General features: G+C 33.7%; 1 protein-coding gene across 4 annotated transcripts; it reads left to right on the top strand.

Moving 5' to 3' along the window:
* Window positions 1–2518: 2518 nt before the first annotated feature.
* LOC111279280 (putative phosphoinositide phosphatase SAC9) lies at window positions 2519–17717 on the top strand. Of its 4 annotated transcripts, none has more exons than XM_022866279.2 (14): window positions 2519–2624; window positions 3183–3276; window positions 3381–3976; window positions 6691–6823; window positions 7529–8745; window positions 9304–9411; window positions 9547–9717; window positions 9930–10169; window positions 10720–11154; window positions 12361–13194; window positions 14336–14533; window positions 16124–16582; window positions 16688–16918; window positions 17156–17717. In XM_022866279.2, the coding sequence occupies exons 2-14, from the start codon at window positions 3264–3266 to the stop codon at window positions 17441–17443; spliced, it is 4923 nt and encodes a 1640-aa protein (XP_022722014.2). In that variant the 5' UTR covers window positions 2519–2624; window positions 3183–3263; the 3' UTR covers window positions 17444–17717. The 4 variants fall into 4 exon arrangements, with proteins under 4 accessions (XP_022722014.2, XP_022722015.2, XP_089612208.1 ...); XM_022866280.2 differs by lacking the exon at window positions 2519–2624 and adding an exon at window positions 2706–2910; XM_022866283.2 differs by lacking the exon at window positions 2519–2624 and having other exon boundaries at window positions 3106–3276; window positions 3381–3428; window positions 3544–3976.
* The last annotated feature ends 6015 nt before the right edge of the window (window positions 17718–23732 follow it).

Below are 23732 nucleotides of genomic sequence, written 5' to 3'. Positions count from 1 at the left end.
AAAATTTTTTGTAATTAAAATTGTTTAGATACAATTCTTGCAAGTTTTTGGATATCAACTATTTTTGAAAAGTCATTAACATTTTTTGGAAATGTATTTTCGGATATGGAAAGTAAAGTAAGGTGAAATGTCATGAAAACTTACAAACAAGGGAATTTTGTTAAAATTATTTATAAAGTAGTGTAATGAAAAAATTATTATTAAAAATTATAAATTTTAAAATAAAAAAAAATTACTTCTATTATTTTGATTTTAGAAAAAATTAAAATTTAAAGAGATTTTAATTAAATATTTTATCTCTTAATATTAAAAAAAGTATTGAAATAACTATTCGGTCTGAATAATATATAAAAGCTAAAGCTTTTTAAAGTTGTATAAGTAATATTATTAAATATTATATAATTTTATTAAAATTTAATATGTTAATTGAAGAAATTCATTGTGATAAAAAAATAGAGATTTTTTTGAGGAATTCAATGTAATTAAAATTATTATAAAATTTTAATTATCGATACAAAAAATAAATTATTAATAAATAATAAAATTTAAATTTATAAAAAATTTATATTTGCTATTTTATCTTTAATTTAATTAAAATCTCATAAGATATTATTCTTTCTTTAATATAAAAGTAGTAAAAGTAAATTTTTATTAATTTTAAAATTTATTATTTTTAATAATAATCTTTTTATTACACTTATTTATAAATAATTTTAATAAATTTTTTTGTAATTTTTAATAAAATTCTTTTTTTTTTAACCTTGTTGAAAATTCATTTCAAATAAGCGTTATGGCTTTTTAGAATTTCAGAAAAATTAAAACTTGTGAGAATGATATTTAAATAATTTTATTTACAAAAAATTTTGAAAAAAAGTGGGGTATATAAAGAAACAATGGGAATATATTTATAATTTTCTTTATTATCTAGTATCTAATTTAATATATATTGGTCATGTTTGATATATAAGATTATTAACATAATATGATAAGAATCATTTTATATCATGTTTGATTTGTATCTAAATAAAAATATAAAGATTGTAAGGAAGATTAATATTCTCTTAGTATAAGATTATTTAATTATCCATAAGTGAAGAAGATTATTTTTAATCATGAAATTAAATTTACATGTCCAATTATATCTTTAAAAAATATATCAATAATAAAATAGTATAAATTTTAAAAAAAGATAATTTCAACAAATAAATAAATTATCCTATTCTAATTTTTGCATGTATTAAACACAAAATATGATGACATTATTTAATATAATTTTATTCATAATATCATCTTATCTAATCCTATCATAATCTTGTATATCAAATATAATTATTATATATAAAAAACATGTAAGGTATACCATCTATATGGATAATTTAAATTTTAACATATAGGATCTAATAAATAATAATTATTAAATTTAAATTATTTACCAAATAAACTTGTGTAACCAATTTTTCAATGTTTTAAAATTACAATCCAATCAATAATTCAATGTTTTCAAATTACAAGATTAAGTTTATCTAAGTGTTTTATCATTTATATGCTTTATCTTATTTAAATCATTCAAAGTTTATCTTTCAATTTATTCTTTTTAATTTATGACTTTTGACTAACACAATCAATATGTAAGCCTGATAATTCATGCAATCATGTTTGTTTAATATGAGATACAATTTTATATATGACATGAATAATTTTGATATAAATACGAAATGAATACTTGAATAACATGAATAATATAAAATATAAATATGATATGTTTATTATATGTGTTACATGTAACATGATACGATTAATACGTTTTAATTTATTTTATGAATGAGTAACGCGACATAATTAATACGATAAGATATGATTAATATGATAACACTAAAATATCTAATCAATAATTTAATATTAAACTAAACTAATAACATAATCAAAATATTAAAGCACTAAATACAATTAACATTTTAATAATATATTTTCAATGAAAAAAGAAACATAAATATAATTAAGTATGAGAAAAAGATGGTACTTACACGTGTTATAAATATATCATTTATACGTGTTAACATGATAACATAATTAAAATATAATTAATTAATTAATTGTGTCTTAAATATATAATATACATAAAACATAAAATACGATATAAATAATATCGTATCTTAAATATATCAATATAATTAAAAAATAAAATATAATTATACTAAATATACACATCATTTATTATATATTATTTTTTTATCGTATTATCATATTATATATAAAATTATAAAGCTTTTCCATATATAACAACTTAAAATGATAGGAGTGTTATTCCTGATCTCGTGGAGATGCTTTTAACCAAGGGTTTATTGATACTCGAAGTTTTGTTAATTTTTTTATTCACGAAAATTAAAATTCACATATTTTATGAAAATTAAATATAAAAAAACTCTAAGCTTTTTTGTTTTCCATTTGAAATGGAAAAAAAGTAAATCCACGTAAAGAAATAAATACTAACCAAACAGATCTTTAACACACCGACGTGGCAATGGATCGCTGAATAACAGTTCCTCACGCAACCGCAGACGATCTTTAATTTTTTTTTAGAAAGATCTTCAATTCTATGCGACGTTCCGACTTTGAACTTTCCGGTCAGTTTATTTACTTTTCTTTTTTTTTTTTTTTGTTTTTTGGTATTATATATTCAATTTCTTTAATAACAAAAACTATATTTATAACATCTCCATTTCTTCTTTTATTCTTCGATTGCTTCATTTCCCATAGTATCTAGCCATCTTCTTTCATTTCATGTCTAACTCAATTTTGGAGTTACTTAATTGGTTAAATCTGAGAAAGTTCTTTTGATGCTTGCTTTGATTTGAGATCATAGTAAAAAAATGAAACGAAATCCAGTGCTCTTCTTAGTTTCAGCTATAAGTATTTCTTATTTCTTTAATCTCATTTTGAAAATTTTTTTTTCATGTTTTAGATCTCAGGAACAAGAAAAGCTGAATCTCGTGATCTAGATTTAGGGAATTTATTTATATTTATACATCATTGGCTTGTTGCTTCAATGTAATTGACTTTGCATTCATAGGTAGTTTGTTTGTCGTTAGATTTGATGGATTTATGGATCATTCCCACCATTTGTTTACATAAATAAGAGAAAAGTAGAGAATTTGATTGTGGGTTTAATTTTGTTTGAACAGATTATTGAATTTCTCCATCAGGGGATAGTGAACATTGTGAATTTTCAGGAAGTTTTTAGTTAGTAGTTCCATTTCGAGCGCATGGAATCACCAGGTGATCACATTTTTTGGATTTATTTCTTTTGTTTGCCCGTATTTTCAATGGTTGGTTAAATCCGGTATGGTGCGTTAGCTGATTATATCTGGTTTTACTTGCAGTTGGTGGTTCAAGAAGTACATCTGTTGTTGTGGTTACGTTGGATACAGGTGAAGTTCATATTGTTGTTACGTTGTCTACTAGGATTGACACTGAGGTGATTTATGTTGATCCAACAACTGGGGTTCTTCGCCATCATGGGAAGTTTGGTTTTGATGTTTTTAGGTCTGAGAATGAAGCTTTAGATTATGTTACCAATGGATCACCCTGGCAGTGTACTAAAATTTATGCCAGGGCAATATTGGGTTATGCTGCCTTGGGAAGCTATGGATTACTTCTTGTGGCCACAAAGTTAGCTGCTAGCATTCCTGATTTGCCTGGTGGGGGATGTGTGTTTATGGTCACTGAGAGCCAATGGATCAAAATACCACTTCAGAATCCTCAATCCCAGGGTAAAGCAGAAGTAAAGAATGTACAAGAATTGGCTGAGCTCGACATTGATGGGAAGCACTACTTTTGTGAGACAAGAGATATCACTCGACCTTTTCCAAGTCGCATGTCTCTGCTCAGCCCTGATGACGAATTTGTTTGGAATGGATGGTTTTCAATGCCTTTTAAAAACATTGGGCTGATGCAACATTGTGTTATTCTTCTGCAGGTTTTGCTCCATACTCGGTATCTTCAATTTAATGCTCATCTGATTGTGATTTTTCTTTTGTTTTTTTAATCCAGTTTCTTTGTAGATATAAGATTTATTGGTTTACCTTCTCTATGTGTGGTAGTATTTATGTGTGGTAGTAAAATGTTCTATTTGTGCATGACATGCCCATGATTGTTTTGTTGTGACATGCTCTTCACGTATGTAATTGTGGCTGTATGGATGTTGGGGCATTGCATGATATTGATAATTGATGCCAAATTGTTGAGTGGAGGAATGGATAAGGAAAAAGTTGCAGGAATTGGCTTTTTATGTGCCAAGTTTAGTGACTCTGAGGGTGTTTATAGACACTGATTTTAGTGATGTAATTGCTTGACAAGATTATACTTTCCAAACATGCATCTTTCTTGAATGATTTTTATTAATTTATAAACTGGTTTAGTTGATGATAAGGTATGAAATTGAAAGGACTTGATGGTGATTGTTTCTGAACATAGTTCGTGATCTTCACTAGGTAACTTGTTTATGACAACAAATCCATCATATTTAAATTCTTTTAGGAATAATTTCTTGTATTGTTGCTCTTGTAGTCTGTGATTGCTACCTCCTCCCACTTGGAATAGTTATCCAATTGATGAATCCCATATGAAGATTCAAGTCACTAACTACTAGCCATATAAGTTTAAGTTTTTGAGAGCCAATTGTTATAGTCTGAAAAGCTGTTTGGGAGTAGTGCTTGATCTAGAGGCATTAGGTATCAGAACATTTGCTAGCCTAGCGTGGGCGCACTCGGCTTTGTAAGATCTTGGCCCTTGTAGTTGTGGGCCTTGATTGTGATAATGATATGTAGCAATGGTGAGGACATCAATGATTTGAACGGGCAATTCCCACATGGAATAGGAATGTGATTGATGAAACCCATGTAACAATTTGAGTTAATCTACTAACTATTTGAGTTTAAGCTTTTGAGGACTAGTGGGTTAGATCTGAAAAGTTGTTGGGTTATTAGTGGTCAGACAGAAGTTGTTTACCTGAAAGGATGTTTATAGCTCCTTTTTGACCATTATTTTCTCTTGGGTTTCTTCATGGAGATATGTGCATAATGTTATTTTGGTGATTGATCAATATATATTGTTTGATGTAGGAAAACATGTCAGTTTTGGTTTTAAGGCTGACTTCTTGTTTATTATAAGAGGATGTTTTTATTTCCTTTTGACCAGTGTATTCTATGAATTTTCTTCAAGAACAATCTATAGAACTCTACTTCACTGATTAATACAATAATATACATCATCTAAGGTAGAAAGTAGGCCAGTTAGAGTTGGAGGTTAATTGTTAGAATTGGGCTGGAAATCAATGGGAAATTGTGAGAATTTATGTCTGTTAAAGTATTTTGTATATTATTAAATTGAGTGCTAGAAAACCAATTTTTTGCCTGGTATTCTGAATTTCATATTGAAAATGGATTCTATGATTTGTGGAAAGGGCCTACCTTGTTTTTAGACTCAGTTATAGGTTAGCAGTAGTGCTGAGAATTGAGTAGATAAGTTCTAGGCTTTAGGCCTGGATTTCCTAGGTTTCATTTCTATGGTCTCAAAGGCTCACAGCCAGAGTTAGGGTTGCTTCACACAGTCCCAAAGTAGATAATTGCTTAAAAATTTTTCTTTATATATTGAAAGTTCATTTTTAGGTTACAGTAGTGCTGAAATTGAGTATATAAGGTTCTAGGCTTTAGGGCTAGATTTTGTAGGTATCATTTCTAAGGTCCCAAAGGCTCATAGCCAAGGTTTAGCACAATTCCAAAGAAGAGCTAGTTGCTTAAAAATTGTTCTCTATTTATTTAAAGGAGTTACATGCACATACATTTTCTTCAAGCAATCATAATCCAACTATAAACCCTGGGGGGGGGGGGGGGAGGTAATCCCAAAACTTGACATTTGTGATATCTAAACGATAAATAAAAATCTAATAACCTAAATGACTTACAATATGAATCAAAGCTTTAGATCTGATATCTTGAAATTTCCACATAATTAACTCTAAAATTAAATAAACTAATGAAGTCAAATTTGCTACTTCCTGCCCTGGAAGAGGCATAAATTATTCACACATTGAATGATAAGAATTTCTTATTTTCTTGATAATCTAGACTCTTCTTTACATCTTTGTTTTGTGTACTGCTGTTTATAATAACCTATAAAATTGTTCTCTTTTTCTTCTCTTATTGCTATTATTTTTTCATTTCAAAATAATTTGTGCACATAAAATTCATAATTGGAAAAAGTTTTGGGTTAATATTTTTTGTCAGTTGGGGTGTACCTTTCATGTATGCACGTGTTTCTTCTAGGTTCCTAGCTTTGTTTCTGGTTAACTGTGTTTTTAACAATTATTGATACTATAATGGAGCATGAGCATCTAAAATAGCATACCAATTGATCTATTTTATCCTGTCATTTTTATCTCCTAAAAGTTATAAGCTTATGAGTTACTACTATATTTTAGAATCCTGTTAAAACATTTTTCTCATCTTTAATTGTTTACGCCTTCCCCCGTAGCCCCTGTTACCTGTGTTTGGATTGTCTAACTTGTCTTTACTTACATTCTCTGCCTAACCTACTCTAATAATATTAGTTTATCTGTGTTGACAACATGATGATATAGTGTCTGAGATTTAATATTTTGATACTGCTTTCTTACTTGATATTAATGTATAGGGGTTTGCAGAAAGTCGAAGTTTTGGTAGTTCAGGTCAGGTAGAAGGGATTGTTGCTCTCACAGCTCGTCGAAGTAGGCTGCATCCCGGTACTCGATACTTGGCTAGGGGTATAAATTCATGTTTTAGCACAGGTAAGAGAATCTATTTATCTGTTTTAAAACAGATTCTTCTCTTCTGGAATTTTTCCAAGTGTTTGTTTTGCTGAAGAAATTATTGTTTTTTCCCACACAAATATTTAAACAAGGTTACTAACCCCCTCTCTTATTGTAACCACTCTTTCTTTTTTATTTTTGTTCACTTTTTTTTAAATTTAATTCCTTACATTGAATTGACTTATCTTGCTGCTGGGAGGAGATTGACAATAGCTTGCAGTGCATAGCTATGTTGTTTCTTTGGGCTAAAATGATGACTAAGTTATCCACATAAGTAACATGTGTGGTATGTGGCATGGTACATGTTGTTGAGTCTTGCTTTGTACGTGCTTTAAGCTTTATGCAGCATAATTAGTTTGACAATCTCTTGATGATACTTCCCTTGATCTGTGCTAAAATATTTTGAGAAACCAGAATGAAAGCGGTGAAAATTAGTTCAAGATGCATATACACTTGCAAACCTGAATTGATTTAGATTCAAATAAATAATTAAACCTTCTTTCCAAATGTTTCCTTCCTATTATTGCATGTTATGTAATATGGATGTAAGTTTCTTTATTCTCGTTTAAATTTAACTTATTTTTCTTTTATTTTGCATATTCGTTTTATCCTGACTTTCATCACACTGTTGTTTGTTATTGCATGAATTTTCTTGTAACTTATAAAGAATATTTATACTCATAGGGAATGAAGTAGAGTGTGAACAACTTGTCTGGGTACCTAAAAGGGCCGGTCAGAGTGTACCTTTTAACACATACATTTGGCGACGGGGCACAATACCAATCTGGTGGGGTGCAGAACTAAAGATCACTGCTGCTGAAGCAGAAATTTATGTTTCAGATTGGGAACCTTATAAAGGAAGTTCACAATATTACCAAAGATTAAGTAAAAGATATGATGCTCGTAACTTAGATGTTGGTGTTGGGGAAAATCAGCGGAAAAAGGCTTTTGTTCCAATTGTATGTGTCAACTTGCTTCGAAATGGAGACGGAAAGTCTGAATGCATTTTAGTTCAGCATTTTGAGAAATCATTAAACCATATTAAATCCACTGGAAAACTTCCTTACACTCGAATTCATTTGATAAATTATGACTGGCATGCCCGGATAAAGTTACAAGGTGAACAACAAACAATTGAGGAATTGTGGAAACTTCTAAAAGCACCCACTATGGCCATAGGCATTTCTGAAGGTGATTATTTGCCTTCACGACAGCGACTTAAGGATTGCAGAGGTGAAATCATCTACAATGATGACTTTGAAGGGGCCTTCTGCTTAAGATCCCATCAAAATGGTGTGTTACGTTTCAATTGTGCAGATTCTTTGGATAGAACCAACGCCGCTAGTTACTTTGGGGCGCTGCAAGTGTTTGTTGAGCAGTCTAGGCGGCTTGGGATATCTCTTGATAGTGATTTAGCATATGGTTGCCAAGCAGTTAATAACTATGTTGGGTATACTGCTCCACTCCCACCTGGCTGGGAGAAAAGATCTGATGCAGTAACAGGGAAAACTTATTATATTGATCACATTACAAGGACCACAACATGGAATCATCCTTGCCCAGATAAACCATGGAAGAGATTTGACATGACATTTGACGAGTTCAAGACATCAACAATTTTATCACCTGTATCGCAGCTAGCAGATCTTTTCCTGCTTGCTGGTGATATCCATGCAACACTGTACACAGGTTCCAAAGCCATGCATAGCCAAATTGTAAGCATATTCAATGAAGAATCAGGAAAATTCAAGCAGTTTTCTGCAGCACAAAATGTGAAAATCACTCTTCAAAGAAGATATAAAAATGCAATTGTTGATAGTTCTCGTCAAAAGCAGTTGGAGATGTTCCTTGGAATAAGGCTTTTCAAGCATCTTCCATCTGTTCCAGTTCAACCTCTGCATGTATGTAATTCTAGTATGTGTCCAGATTTCAGGTTTATTGTTAAATCTGACTGTGGTGATAGCCCTGTACAGTCCCTGGCTTGCTAGTTAATGTTTGATTGTCCATCAATCTTTCCTTTTACTTCCTTTTTTTTTCTTTGACTATTTAGCTTTAGCCCTTATATAGATAAAAGAAACTTTCTCAACCGATTGAATGTGGCCTTGAATAGTAAACCCTGTTGATGAAACCAAATTCACTGCTTTCTTATGAGCTACTTTTGGTGCTAATTGAGTATAAGATGACAATAAGCCAATAAGTTACTACATGGTATCAGTACTGATTTTTAGTATATACTGTTGAAAATACTGAGTTTATTATTTGGATTAAAATGCACATTCCTTGGAAGGCAAGTAGTTTTTAACTTATTTATTAGATTTTTTGTTTTAAGTGAACATTTTTGACCTCAAAAGGATTTATATTCTTGTCTAAAAACAAAATTCGATTTGAAAAAAAAGTTATAGTTGATTTTGCTGTTTGTATATGCCAGTCTACACCACTTATCATACTGTTTGCTACAGGTACTTTCTCGACCACCAGGTTTCTTTCTTAAGCCAGTCGGCAGTATGTTCCCAACCTCTAATGGTGGAGCTAGTCTACTGAGTTTCAAGAAAAAGAATCTAATCTGGGTACCTACAGTTTTCCTCTTCATCATCTAGGAAAACTATATTGTAACTTAGCAATTGTTGTTGCAGTAAGGTATCATTATTTTCCCTTCTTTATATTGTTGATATTGGACTGCATGCATCTACTTTCTCTTGCAGGTTTGTCCCCAAGCTGCTGATGTTGTTGAACTTTTTATCTATCTTGGTGAACCCTGTCATGTCTGTCAGCTGCTACTCACAGTTTCCCATGGTGCAGATGATTCAACTTATCCTTCAACTGTGGATGTGAGGACAGGGCGCAACCTAGATGGGCTTAAACTGGTTGTTGAGGTTTGTTCACTTGTATTGTCACTCTTCGCAAGTTTTTCAACACAGTTTGCCCTATGTGGTTGTAGTTTAATGTGTCTACCTTGAAATTTTTATAAACTTTTAAATTCCTTTCTCTCTCAAAGGTTCCCCCTAAAATAGCATGGTTTTTCCATCCTTGCTGATTTATTTGAGTTTGAATAGTGTTCTGATCAAACTTTGGATTTTGTTTACAGGGGGCTTTCATACCCCAGTGTGGAAATGGGACAAATCTTTTGATTCCCTTATCAGGCCCAATCAGTGCAGAGGACATGGCTATCACTGGAGCTGGTGCACGCCTTCACGATCAAGTTACATCTCCTCTATCATTATTGTATGATTTCGAAGAATTAGAGGGAGAATTGGACTTTCTTACCCGTGTAGTGGCACTTACATTTTATACTGCTGCATCAGGAAGTCCTATGACGCTTGGTGAGGTAAAAGTTCTCGGAAATGTCTTTTATTCTAAATTTGCCTCTTTATTGCACAATTAACATGAGTCTGCTGGACTGGCTGCCTTGTGCATGTGTTGGGTATTTGCAGTAGAGGTTTAGTGATAGATGAATAAAAACTAATAGAAAACATGAGAAAGAGGTTGCACGGTGATTCGTTTTGCTCTGTATTTTTTTTTTTATGTTATTGTATTTTTTTCATGTGAGAGCAGAAGGCCTTGGAGAGAAATTTGTGCTGTTAATGGAGTAGACCACACAAGCAAGAAACGTTTTTGTTGTGGTTATGGATATCTTTATACTTTTTTGTAACCATACAGGGAAAATGCAGTTAACATACTGTGTCATTTCCTTCTGGTCGATAAAATCTTTCTCTCCTTCATCATGAATTGCCTTTGACTTGACAATTCTGCATATTAATTCTGTTTTCCTTTCTTCACCTCCTTTTTTACTTTGTTTCATTCTTTTTATTTTGATTTTGGCAATGGGGTTTTCTAATGCTGCCAAATGGTTCCATATGTATTAACATTTTTTATAGGTAGAAATCCTTGGAGTTTCTCTCCCCTGGAATGAAGTATTTGCTAATGAAGGGAATGGTGCCAGACTAACTGAGCTTGCAAAGAAATTTCAAAAGGAAACCAATCCTTTTTTGTCTGGTTCAGACACAAACCCATTTTCTGGCACTTCTCTATCCAATGAAGCTGTGTCAACATCAGCAAAACAGGGTTCTGCAAATGATTGTGTTGACCTATTAACTGGAGGTGACGTGTTTCCTGAATCTATTTCTCAGCCAGTTTCAGAAAATGCTGCTTACCAGGGAGGTCACTTGCTTGATTTTCTGGACCAAGCTGTTGTTGACTATCATGGTCCTGACACTGATCATAAATCCTCTACATCACAGGATGGGAGGCCTCAAGAGAGTGGCACCCAGAAGTACATAAACTGTCTAAAATCCCTTGCAGGGCCACATATGGTATGTGACTACTTGTTACTCGAATGTTTCCTTGACCTCATATGTGTAAGAAAACTCATGAAAGGCCTGAATATGAATAAAAACCTATTGAAACCCTAACATTGGTCCTCCCCCAGTCAATTGAATGCTATTTATGATTCCTTGTCTCCATCTATTTTTTAACTTTTTTCATTTATGTTTCTTGATTGGGTGATTGCTCCCTGTGTTATAATGAGTTCGCAGATGCATCTTCTTTTTTCAACATAATATGTTACAAATAGAAGGTAAATAGGAATTGTTGTAGAAAGAGCATGCTGGGATGATGTTCTTATGGTTATGTTATCTGTATTGAACATCTTATCTGATTTGAGATTTGCTTAATGGTTTATTGGTTCAATTTATGTATGCACATGAGTAACTGTGAGAATATAGAGCTTGAGATTTTTGTTGCTCTGGATCCTTTTGCATCTTGTACATGGAATGATCTCTAAAGCCTCCATTATTCAATGTGAATTTGCTATTTTAGATGATCCTCCAACAGTCTTTTTCCGATGAATAATAATATTTATGAAAACTACTGCAAAACTTAAATTTTAGGATATTAGTAGAGTAGACTCAAGAAAAAGATCCAAACGCCAAAACTAGTCAATGTGTAGAACCTTGAAAATGATTCAGAAAGCTAGAATTGATCTCCAATGTGAATGATCTGCTCAATTAAAATTTCTGGAGTATCTCCCCTCTATAAACTCTGCAAGAGATGTGCTGAGCTTTTTTATTGTCACAATCATTTTGAGCTTTTCCTATAACTTTTCTTCAATTAGCTAAAAGCTCCCAGTTTGTTTGAACTTTGAAGCATAACCCAACTAATTCCAAACATGAGAATAAATCCTAGCAACATTACAATGAGGCAGAAGATGATATATCTACAGGCCTCAGTTCCCTGTTTATCTGAATTACAGCATCTAATCTCAATTAAGGAGCAAAATGTAATGAATATGCCACCTCTTCCTCTTGGGATATTCACTGGAAAAATGCTTACCATATTAGCTACCAATATTTTTCTTTGTGGGCGTAGCCTGATCTGAAAGCATGTATTCTCAATTTTGAGGATTAGAGAATATATTTTCCTTAAATTAACTTAAGATAGATAAATCTACAAGTTTTTAGGTGGTAATTGTTAACCTGATAGAATATAAAACTTGCCATTCAATTTATCCAATTTTGCAGGAAAGAAAGCTAGAGTTCCTTGAAGCAATGAAATTGGAAATTGAACGTCTCCAGCTGAATCTTTCAGCAGCTGAAAGAGATAGAGCTTTGTTGTCTATCGGAACTGACCCGGCTAATGTAAATCCAAACTTATTGCTTGATGAATCATACATGGGAAGATTATGCAGGGTTGCAAGCACCCTTGCGTTGCTTGGGCAAGCTGCTCTTGAGGACAAGATTAATGGTGCTATTGGTCTTGGGAAGATTGAGGATAATGGCATAGATTTCTGGAACATTAGGGGAATTTGGGAGAGCTGTTCTGGTGGCATGTGTGAAGTGCGTGCTGAGACTAAGGCAACTCTATCTGCTTCCTCAATGTTGTCATCTACAGGAGGTTCAAAATCTGTCTTCTTGTGTTCTCAATGTCGGAGAAAGGCTTGTCAAGTTTGTTGTGTGGGGAAAGGAGCCCTTCTTCTACCAAATTATACAAGGGAGACAGCAAATTATAGTTGCTTGTCAAGTCAGAGTGGATCAAGTCATGGTAGCCAAGTTGATCTATCTACAAATCATTCAGTGACACTGGACAGTGTTATTTGCAAGCAGTGCTGTCATGAGATAATTCTTGATGCATTGGTCTTGGACTATGTTAGGGTCTTGATTAGCTCCCGAAGAAGAGCCTGTGCTGATAGTGCAGCGTATAAAGGTTTGGATGAGGTTACCGGGTCCCCATTTCTGAAAGGCCATTCTGATAGGAGTCAGTCCTCTGGTAATAAGCAAGCTGTTAGTGTTTTGAAACAGTTACTTGCTGGGAAGGAATCATTAGCTGAGTTTCCATTCGCCAGCTTTCTACACTCGGTATAACCTAGGCTTCTATTTTAATATGTATATTGCATTGTTCTTTCATTGATGCAATGTCTGGATTAGTTGAATGGTTCTCTTGAAATAACCTGTTTTACTAGGTATTGGGATGAACAGAGTCTACTACTAATTATCTTTATTAGTTCAACCTAAATAAAAAAGGATATGGAGGATTCTAGTTTCTCCAGCTGCTTCATTCTTGTTGTCTACCCTCACCTCTCCAAGCCATGAAACACATTGTATCTTTCATCTTCTCCTGACGATCTATTGCCCTGTTAAAAATATGAACCTATTTGTGCTTCATGCTTATTTGACTTCATGATTAGGTTAACAACATATCTGGCACTTTAACTATAGTCAAATGTTTGATTTGATACCTAAAGTTCAAAAATGTGTAATTAGGTACTTGGACTTTGCTCATATTTCACGTTCCACTAACTCTTTTAACAATAAGTGTGATGTTTCTCCAACAGCCAATAAAATCCTGACAGCTAGTGCGTTTTGATAGGCTATTGGGGACATACCATGATTCATTCCAACAGGAGTTAGAGAAACGTGCAATGTGTTTAACGGAAGCAAAGTTTGAGTAACCTAATTGTGTATTTTTAAACTTTAGGTACCAAATCAAACATTTGACTATATAGTTGGGTTCCCAATTGTGTTAACCCTATTTTTATAACTGGCAGGTCTATTCTTCCTGGTAGCTGAATCAATTAGGAAAGTACTCTTTCCACTAGAAAAAAGCATCTTGACTGCATTGCCCCTTCCTCATCATTACTTGAGTTTTGCAGCAAAAACTTTTAAAATAAGTTGATGATATTACCGCTTAATTCACTATGTGGAAAATTTAAAAGCAAAACGATAAAATGAAACTTTTCTCCGTTATATCAATGTCAAACTTGTCTATTGTTACAATCTAATAATAGACATGTCTAGAAAGTCAGGCTGGCCGTATAGAATAAATGAAATGCTTTATTGTTCATAGAGGATACATTAGTAGGACTAAGGAATAAGTATCCTTTGGTACTGCTATCTAATCTTCATGCTACAACATTTATGCTTCATATGTTGTAGAATCATGTTGAGATGCTGTGATTTAGTTTTTCTTGGTGTCTAACCACTTTCAATTAAACTGTAGGTTGAGACAGCTACAGGTTCAGCTCCATTCTTGTCGTTACTCACTCCACTGGATTATGGATCACAACATTCATATTGGAAGGCTCCCCCTAATACTACCTCTGCTGAATTCGTTATTGTTCTTGGCACACTTTCAGATGTCAGTGGAGTCATATTGCTTGTTAGTCCATGTGGATATTCTGAAGCTGATGCTCCCACGGTAAGTGTATTCATCTTTTTGCTGTATTTTTATCTTGTTAAAGTAAATGGCTAAGGTCTAGGTCGTGTTGTCAATAATGAAGCCTTATTTATGTATGTATCATTCTTAGAAGCAACTTTAAATTAATATCTATACTCAATTATGTGTCACTCCCATATAGCAAATATTGAATTTCAGTTATAGTTTTAAATTAGTATCTCTTTTCAGTTATGTTTTACTCCAAAAAATGTTGTGCTTTAGTTACACAACGACCCTTTTTAACATGCTTCTAAAATGCAACTCCTTTCTCCATGTCATTTCAGTATCAAAAACACATTAGAATGCTTGGATTCTACTTCCCTAACAGTTATGTTGATTAGATTCAGGCATAGTTATGAGGCCGACAATGATGTTTATATTTGGAGGGCTAAATCTCAGTACCCATGACACCATTCCTCATATACATTTCGGGCATGGTACTTCATCAAAATGAAGAGTCACAGCAGCATAGTTTAATAGAGATAAAATAGCTGATAGTCAATGAAACCAATTTTGGTTACTAATGAATTCTTGCAAGATGAAAATATAATAAGCTTCAAGCAATGAATATTTAAACAATTAACAAAATATTATTGTAAGTTAACAGAAATTTGTATATTCATTATGCTGTCTTCTAGTATCATCCTAGTGTGATATGGATATCTTTTGTAGTCAGACACATCTATGTCTGTACTGTGTGTGTGTGTGCATGCACGCACTCTTTCTTTGTATTTCAGACAATTAAACTTCGTAGGCAGACTTTAGAATGTTTCTGACAAACTCTACTAAATTGTGTACTAATATTGTTCACTTGACTTCACTTATTGGTACTAAACACTTTACTATAACTATGTCAATGTCTATAAATAAGGAATGGATTTGTTTTTGTTTTAATACACGTGAAAGCCCTTGGGGCTTGTGCTACAACACTAGCTAGCCCTTTCCCATACCATAAATCTCCCATTCCCCTATCTAAGATTCAAACCAAAGACGAGAAATGGATTTGATATTATGGTTCAGAATGACTCTTATATATTATCTCAGAATGACTCTTAGATATGATTTCTTCAAGTTATTTTCATTCACAAATATTAAATTCTCAATCATTTTTGCTTTAATTCTCAACATTTTCTTATTAAAGTACGGTCAGATACAGCTATAATTTAGTTAGCTACAAATTGCAGCACTAGAATCTTGTCCTATGAGTTGATTGGAACTTTATGGTTGTCTTGTGTAACATAATTATGCCTATTGTTTGGATATGTTTGAATATGTGAGCTGCATTTGTCATGTGCCCGCTTTTTTCTGTCATTCATACTATATTCCTTCATATTGTATAGCTACAGAGGTTACTATGCTTTTTGATTATCATGCCCTATCATTTCTGTGTTTTACGTTTCAATGTGTCTGTATCATGTTGTTTGATTGCTCAATGTGTGATAGGCCTTGAGTCTCTTTTCCTCTTGTGCCAGCAATTTTTTGTTTCAGGTTTCTTTTCTGCAATAAAGGTAGCCATTTTAACTTTTCTTAAGGATATGCATTTTTTGAACAGTTTCTCCTATTATTACACAGGTGCAAATCTGGGCAAGCAATAAAATAGACAGGGAAGAAAGGTCCTGTGTTGGAAAATGGGATGTCCAGTCCCTGATTACCTCTTCACCAGAATTTTATGGACCTGAAAGGTCAGCTAGAGAGGATAACTTGCCCCGCCATATAAAATTTACTTTGGGGAATCCTGTTAGATGTCGCATTGTTTGGATAACACTACGCCTTCAGCAGCCTGGTTCAAGGTCTGTTAATTTTGATAAAGATTTTAATTTCTTGTCACTGGATGAAAATCCCTTTGCACAAGAAACTCGACGTGCTTCTTTTGGAGGAGCAATTGAAAGTGATCCATGCCTTCATGCCAAACGAATAGTGATAGCTGGAAGCCCTGTGAGAAAAGAGATGGGGCTTACATCATCACAAAGCACTGACCAAATGAATTATAGAAACTGGTTGGACCGACCTCCACAATTAAATAGATTCAAGGTAATAGTTAATGCTTCAATGCTCTGTTTATTCATTGTTCCTGTGTTTTGCTCTGTGTTCATACAATGTCTGCATTGCCTCTGTTAATCCTTGGTTCACTTTCAGGTTCCAATCGAGGTTGAGAGGCTAATGGACAATGATTTGGTCTTAGAGCAGTATCTGCCACCTTCTTCACCATTGCTTGCTGGATTCCGGCTGGATGCTTTCAACGCAATAAAGCCTCGAATCACCCATTCACCATCTTCAGATGTAGATATCTGGGATACATCAATAACATTTTTAGAAGACAGACATATCTCTCCAGCTGTTCTGTATATTCAAGTATCTGCAGTCCAGGTATCTATTAGACCCGCTTTTATGGTACTGCTTGTTAATTTTAACCAGGGTAATTATGGTGTTGGAAATACAATGAAGTGGCAACATAATGAAATTAGTACTGAAGCCTAATGTTAGATTTTATCGCTACTTAACCCTATTTTTGTGGTTTTTCCCTATTTTCTTGATGAAAATAATTCTGTTTTCAATTCGTACACAAAAAAGTTTCCTGGGAAACTTACTAGAACAATTTTACAGGAAGGAGTAGGATACAACATGGTGACTATTGCAGAATACAGATTGCCAGAGGCCAAACCAGGAACAGCAATGTACTTCGATTTCCCTAGACAAATACAAACTCGCAGAATCTGCTTCAAACTTCTTGGAGATGTGGCAGCATTTTCGGACGAGCCAGGGGAGCAGGATGATTCTGGTTTTAGAGCTCCACCTGTTGCTGCAGGCTTGTCTTTGTCGAATAAAATCAAGTTGTATTACTATGCTGATCCTTACGAGCTTGGGAAGTGGGCTAGCCTTTCTGCAGTTTGACATTGCTTCAACGCAGGTGAAATTGGCTCTAAAGGTTGATTTTGTTTTCTTTGTTCTTATTTTCATATTCAATATATATATCTATATATATATATATATAATTTTGTTGTATATTATTAAAATTACCAGTATAACAACATGCATTAGTGTAATAATATGAGCCATGACAATTTACCTGTTGGGAGAAGTAACTTTTTTACGAAGCAACTAGGTTGATTTTTCTGTTTTCATGGATTCAGAATTCGATTAATATTATAATTGAAGTTAGTTTGAATTGGAGGATTAGTTTTGTAGTTTACAAACTGACGTTTAGCAAATTTGATATTTAAATAATTTCTTATATCTGTATGTTATGACTTACTTTGTACCAAAAAATTAGTTTGATCGCAATTGACAAATTTAATTATATATATACTGTAAAATTAAATAAAAAATTAAAAAAATTGATTTTACTCAATTTATTTTCAATCATAAAAACATGTAAAAACTAGGGGCAAATTGGATGACTCACTTTAGTTACTTTTTGAAGGAAGAATCTAATTTAATTTTTTTCAGATTCAAAACTTAGTTATTATCAATTGCCAATTTAGCAATTCCGATGCTCTATTTTTTATAATTAAAAATTTTCAAAAATTAAATTTGCAATATTTTGATTTTTCATTCCTCAAGTAAAATAAAAAAAAATAATTTTATTTTTTAGAAATTAAAATTAATATAATATTAAAATGACTAAAGCATCCATACACCGGAAACATAAAAAACTAGAATTGTTGATGTATGATATGTAACTAGGTTTTCAATCGTAAATAGTAAATAGAAGAAGAAAGTTCAGATCAGAAGAGAAATAGACCAGAGAAGAATTGAGAAAAGGAACGTATTTTCATTCATGATTCCAAAATGAAATGAGCGTACATGACTGTTATAAACAGTACAATCACTAACAGTGTGACCTGATTCTAGATATATGGAAGTAATACAATTAACATAACTGTTACCACTTTTAATAGATTCTCTCTAATTTTCATAATATGATAACTAAGTATTCATTTCTAGACAGCTCATTATAACGGTTATACCTGCATTGATATCGTTGCTTTCTCACGAGCTACTTCCTTTAGCTCCCTTAGCAGCATTCGAGACCTCAACCTCCAATTGGAATTCCTCGTTCATTTTGCCATTCTCATCAGCTTGTTCTGTCACCACTTTAACCTTTTTGCCCTTTAGCTCTTCCTTGGATTTCTAGATTACTACTGATAACATAACATTGACCTCTCATTGAAAAGGTCTTTGTCCCCAAAGATCAAAAGATGGGAATTGTGACCTAAGGATTGAGTAATCCTCCCATGTGGCATTGTCTGAATCCAAATTAGACCATTCAACTAGCCACTGAGTAGCTGCCTTGTTGTCTCTCTTTACCATTCTCTTGTCAAGTACCATAGCTGGGTAGATTAATGATTGACCGTCTTCACCTACTTCAGGAGGAGCTATACTAGATATGGCTTTAGCCCCAATTTTTTTCTTTAAGAGGCTAACATGAAACGTAGGGTGTAATTTTGAAATCAATGGTAATTGCAATTTTTAAGCCATATTTCTAATTCTTGCAACTATAGGGTGGGGTCCATAGTACCTTGAAGCAAGCTTTAAATTCCTTCTTAGTGGTAGAGAAGTCTGTCTGTATGGTCGGAACTTTAAATAAACTTCATCACCAACTTGAAACTCTCTTTTTGTCTTATTTTTGTCAGTGTAATGTTTCGTTCTATGCTGAGCCTTATCAAGCTGATCAATCAATAATTTGCTCAGTTTTTCCCTGTTCTTAAGTAGTTCAACAGTTGAAACTCTAGCTTGGCTATTGGCGTCCCATGTGAACTTACGTTGAGTGTACCCATATAAAGCCTGAAACGGTGTCATCTTCAGGGTAGAATGATGAGTGGTATTATACCATCATTTAGCTAAGGATACCATCAATAAGCACATACATTGTAGTTACTGTTCAAAACACTAGTTTAACCTCTTTGTTTGTCCATCAATTTCAAAGTGATAAGTTGCACTGAGTTGCACTGAGTTGCACATTAGTTCCAAGCAGTTTCATGAACTCCTGCCAAACTGAGTTGGTGAAGACTTTATCCCTGTTAGATATGATGGTCCTTGGTGCACCATGTAACTTATGAATATGACTTAAGTAAAGCTTGGCCACCTCCAAGGCTGTAAAGGGATTAGATAAGGATAGGAAGTGTGCATATTTGGCAAACTTGTCAAAGATAACCATAATGCAATTAAACTTCTGAGATGGAGGCAACCCCTTTATAAAATCCATGGTGATCACGTCCCAGGTCCGCTGTGGAGTGGGAATGGGTTGTAGTAAACCTGGATACGCCACATGCTTGTCTTTGTTTTTCTGGCAGATTTCACATTGTTGCACATAGTCTTGCACTGCTGCCATCATTTTTGGCTAATAAAAATAGAGTTTTAGTTTATAATAGGTGGCTTGGATACCAAAATGTCCGCCTTTAATGAGAATCATGAAGTAACTGCATCACTTGTGTCCTTAAGTTACCTCGTTTTCTCGAGAAAATTCTGCCTTTAGACCAGAGTATACCATTAGCAAAAGAGTAAGGAGAATTATTATCAGGAAAAATTGAAAAGGCTATAATTTTCTCTTCTCGCTTATCTCCCTCATAACTTTGCCCCACCTTAGTTACCCATTTAGGAGCAATAGGGTAGAGTTTAAACTCTGTAACCTCCCATTTTCCTCATGTTGTCTAGATAAAGCATCAGCACCTGCATTAGTTCTCGTTCTCTTATACCATATCGAGTAATTCAATCCTAGTAGCTTAGTCAAGCCCTTTTTTATCTGAATGGTTGTGGTGAGCTTTTGTTCAAGTAAGTGTTTTAGTGCTTCATGATTCGTTTTTATGATGAATGGTCCCTCTTCAAAATAATGTCTCCATTCAGTTATAGCCATTAATATGGCTAGGTATTCTTTCTCATATATTGACAGATTTGCATGCCTCGGTCCCAAAGCTTTACTCAAGTAAGCTATTGGTCTTCCATCTTGACAAAGGATGCCCTTATACCTGCAGCACACGCATCGGTATCCAAACATAATGGTTTCAAAAAATCAGGTAGAGCTAGAACTACTGCTGTACTCATGGCTTCCTTAAGTTGCTGAAAGGCTAATGTTGCTCGTGGTGACCAAAAGAAACGATCTTTCTTCAGTGTCTCAGTGAAAGGTTTGCTTATCACCCCGTATAGCAAACCCCGTACACTTTGCTGAATTTTCTGTAGTAGTCAGTATGTCCCAAAAACCCTTTTAGAGATTTCAACTTCTTGGAATTGGCCAGTTTCTCATAGTTTTTACCTTGGACTGGTCAATTGCCACCCCACTTTCTAATATGATGTGTCCAAGATCCTCTAGCTGTTTCTAGCCAGAAAAGCCTTTGCTTTTCTTCGCAAACAATATTTTAAGCCTTAAAACTTCAAACACAAGCTATAAATATAAAATATGATCTTCTAAAATAGTCAAATAAACATGAATATCATAAGAAAAGACTAAAACAAACTTTGTTAAATAAGGGAAGAACACATTATTCAACAAGGATTGGAAAGTAGCTGGGGCATTGGTTAACCCAAACGACATCACCTTGTATTCATAGTGTCCATGGTGTGTTCTGAGGGCCTCAACATTTCAAACACAAGCTATAAGAATAAAATATGATCTTCTAAAGTAGTACTAAACAAGAATATCATAAAAAAGACTAAAACAAACTTTGTTAAATAAGGGGTAACAACTCATTCATCAAGGATTGGAATGTAGCTGGGGCATCGGTTAACCCAAACGACATCACCTTGAATTCATAGTGTCCATGGTGTGTTTTGAAGGCTGTTTTGTGTATGTCTTTAGCATAACTCGAATTTGCGAGTAGCCTGACCTTGGATTCGTCTTAGAGAAGTACCTGACACCCTTAAGATTATCTAAATGATTTTCTACAACTATGATGGGAAATTTATTCTTAACAGTTATGGCATTGAGTTGTTTATAATCGATGCACAATCTTCAAGAGCCATGCTTCTTAACCACGCGGTAAGGTAAGACAATGGGGCTTTTACTTACAATCTGTTTATCAATATCTGTTTTTGGTGGTGAGAAAACCTGTATAATCTAGGATTAACAGGCTGGGATCCATCTTTGAAAGGTATGCCATGGTCATATGACCTTTGTGGAGGTAGGCCAAAAGGTTCCTCAAAGATATCAGAGTAGGCTTGGAGTAAGTCTTGCAGTTATGGTATAATATCTTCTTCAGTACAGTCTACATTGATCGTATAGAGCTTTCCCATCATGTCTGGATCTTTTCTAACTGTTTTCTGCAGTTTCTTGCTAGAATGAGTTTGATACTAGGTGGACTTTGTTTCCTTTTGATGATGACATGTTGACCATTTTTTGAAAGTCAATAGATAACTCATTAAAATCAAATGATAGGGAATGTATTTCTTCATCCAAACCACTCCTAAAACCATGTTACTACCCATTGGCAGGACTTTCAGATCATAAGAGAAAGTATGCCTTTGCATTGTCCAGGTTAATTCCTTACACTTGGCAATACTGTAAATCTTCTCACCATTAGCTACAGGAATTTCTAAAGGGTTAGTCTATTCAACCTCTGCCGCATCTTTTGCCCACTTAAGAGTCACAAAACAGTGGTTACTGCCACTATCAATAAGAATATTGAGTGGTTTACCTTTTATAATTCCTTCAATCCTTCTACTACTATAGCATACATTACTCGTAAGGGCACTGATAGAAATGTGCAGAACCCCAGGTCATCATGTTCCTCATTTAGTTCTTGTATGTTGGCATTGTCTTCAGTATCATTAACTTCCTCACCATCCAACTTTTCTGCAGTAAAGGTGTTAAGCTGTTTAGCTTTACACACATGACTTGGAACAAACTTTTCATCAAACTTGAAACATAGGTATTGGGTTATCTTTTATTCGATGAAGAGCTGTCTATTGGTGTTTGGTAAGGTAGTAAGTGTAGGTTTCAGGTTTCGATGTGTTTTAAGTTAACTGGTTTGGGATAGGTGCCAAGGTTGGGGTTGGAAGTAGGTTTGGTGCTTGGTTTATACCTTCTGCTCTCATAGTCAAGTGACAACTCATGTAATTTTTCCTGCCTGTAGGCAACAAGGAGTGTGTTTGGTGCATTGGCTTTTACTTTGTGTTTAAGTTCTTCTTTGAGTCCACTCACAAAACTAGAGGTAAAGTAGTCTTCTCTTAAATAGGGATTATATTGCAGCATGTAAGGCTTGAGGCTTTCAAATTTTTCCTAGTTGTCTTCCACCGTTGTTTTCTGAGTTAGTTTTTGTTAAATTCTTCTACTATATCAGCACCAGTTCCATCGCAAAATCTTTGGCGCAAATCATTAGAAAATTCTAGCCAAGACACCCTCTCTTTTTGCATGATGCACTTATCAAACCATGTCTCTACTTTACCAGTCAAATATAAAGCTACAATCTCTAATTTTTTATGGTCAGAAACAAAAAAGACGGCAAAATTTTTTGGCATTTCTTGATCCACCCTCTCTGGTTATCGCCATAAAAAAGGGTAGTTGGATTTTGGTCTAGGGATGAAAACATTCATAGCTGCAGAAAAATTATTTTCCTTCAATAAATTCACCATTCTTAGATTGCCTAGCACGAAGTTGAGGTAAACTACTGCTTGCTTCATGCTTTTTTTTTATTAACAACCCAAGTTCAGTGGCCTTATAAGGATATCTACTCTAATCATCTGTCACTGTAATTTCTACAGGGGATTTACCTTCCCTTTTAAGCGGAGACATAGGGGTAGGTTGATTGCCATTAGCATTGATAGCTCCTCCTGATTCAAATTGTGCTTGTGTAGCTCCTTTGGAATTTAACAGGTCCAGAACCTGATTAATGTTATTTTGATTTTCAATAACCTGTGCTTCCAAACTCTTTCTGTTTGCTTCTAGACTTTTCTTATGGTCCTCCTACTAAGCTGGAACAACAGAACTTCCAGCTTTCATTGATTCCATCTGTCCTTGTGAAGCCTGAACTTGATTGTGAATAACATTCCACCTGGTACTGTTGATATCATGTGTATCAAATCAAGATCTACTTCGTAATTTGTCGGGATTTATTTTTTGGTCATTATTTACTTTTATTTCTTTCTATGTTTGGACAATTATGTCTTGATTTTATAGAATTTTTTTGTAAATGCTTGTTCCTCTATATATTTGAGGATTATTTTTTAGTAAAATACAGAGAAAATTGTT

Source organism: Durio zibethinus, chromosome 27, assembly GCF_047325235.1.
Source record: "Durio zibethinus cultivar Kanyao isolate XHJ-2024 chromosome 27, ASM4732523v1, whole genome shotgun sequence".
NCBI classification, from domain to species: Eukaryota; Viridiplantae; Streptophyta; class Magnoliopsida; order Malvales; family Malvaceae; genus Durio; species Durio zibethinus.
This window is presented reverse-complemented; position numbering and strand designations above follow the sequence as displayed.

Excerpts from the sequence above, each read along its gene's own strand:
- LOC111279280 (XM_022866279.2), top strand. Across the intron at positions 11,155-12,360 it reads CCCTTGCAGGGCCACATATG|GAAAGAAAGCTAGAGTTCCT; the intron begins GTATGTGACTAC and ends CCAATTTTGCAG. Across the intron at positions 16,919-17,155 it reads TTCAAGTATCTGCAGTCCAG|GAAGGAGTAGGATACAACAT; the intron begins GTATCTATTAGA and ends ACAATTTTACAG.